This window comes from Rhincodon typus, chromosome 7 (genome assembly GCF_021869965.1).
Source record: "Rhincodon typus isolate 14 chromosome 7, sRhiTyp1.1, whole genome shotgun sequence".
NCBI lineage: Eukaryota > Metazoa > Chordata > Chondrichthyes > Orectolobiformes > Rhincodontidae > Rhincodon > Rhincodon typus.
In genome coordinates, this window is record NC_063338.1 from 17,032,676 (window position 1) to 17,033,816 (window position 1,141).

The 1,141-nt window shown below is 59.5% G+C and overlaps 1 protein-coding gene across 2 annotated transcripts in view; it reads left to right on the forward strand.

The window, feature by feature from the left end:
- The window catches only part of LOC109923183 (protein FAM126B), a 40,487-nt gene extending 39,359 nt beyond the window's left edge, over nucleotides 1-1,128 (forward strand). For both annotated transcript variants that reach the window (XM_048599003.1, XM_048599002.1), the window contains exon 11: nucleotides 170-1,128. In XM_048599003.1, the coding sequence (XP_048454960.1) occupies nucleotides 170-687 (518 nt within the window). In that variant the 3' untranslated portion in view covers nucleotides 688-1,128. The remainder of the gene's footprint in view (nucleotides 1-169) is intronic.
- Nucleotides 1,129-1,141: the final 13 nt, after the last annotated feature.

The following is a 1,141-nucleotide window of genomic DNA, read 5'->3' on the forward strand; positions in this document are numbered from 1 at the left end:
GAGCGTGTGTGTGAGTGATCGTTTGGGGACAGTGGAGCGTGTGTGTGTTTCTGAGATTGTAGAGTTTGGGAGTTTGCATCTTTCTTGCTCTGCCTGGGAAGCTGCTGTGCTGCTACTTGAGAGTGACTAGGGCCTGAAGCTGCTGCCTTGTGTTTCTCTCGTTCCTCAGATCAACACGGTGCTGCGGGTGGGGAGGACACCATCCAGCTGACTGACGCCGATGAGGGATTCTCATCGGGGGCCTCCAGTATTAGCCAGCCCAGCGGCTCCAAGAGCAGCCTGAAGAAGGGCCCCCGGGATCAGGCGCTGCTGCTGCTGAGGGCTGAGGGAGCAGCCGAGTCTAGCCGGGACCCTGGCAGCAGAAAGCTGTGCCCGACCCGCTCCGCCGCCGACACCATGGATCTTGGTCCGGCCAAGAGACACCTGCCACCGGCCGCTGCCGCTGGGCTTGTGCGGACGGCCAGCACCTCCTCCACCAGGTCCTTCGAGCGGGCGAATGGGAGCCAGGCGCAGGACGGCACCTCCAACCTGGTGCACAGTAACTCCAACCGTTTCTCCACCATCAGCCTGCAGGAGGAGCGGCTGGGCCGGGCTGCCGAGGCCAAGGAGCTGCTCTCCCCGGGGGCACCTCTCACCAAACAGTCCCGGTCGCCCAGCTTCAACATGCAGCTCATTTCCCAGGTGTAGGAGGCCACTGACCCTCCCCCGCCACACCACACCTCCTCTCCCTTACCCCCCTCCCCCTTTCCTCTGCCCTTTGGGTAACATCCCCCCCCCCTCCCTCTTTTTAACCCCCATCCTCCCCATCCCATCCATACGCCCCCCCCAAGAATAAACCCCCTCCAATCTCAGCCCTCTTTAATTCCGACTTGACAATTATTTGTGAGGCAAGAAGGAATTATTTTGTGCTGGGAGAGCAATAAAAAAAAGGGAGCCTGTGTCTTCGCAGGCAGTGCAGACTTGTGTGTGTCCCTCCCTGCCTCCCCTCCCCCGGGTGATGTGCAATCTCTATTTTGATAATTGTCCTGACTGAGGAGGTTTGCTTGGAACTGATCTGGTTCAATCAGATCTGTCTGCCACAGGCAATCCTTCGACATTCCCAGCCTAGCCCTGATCTCGCCACTCCTCCTGCCACTAACCC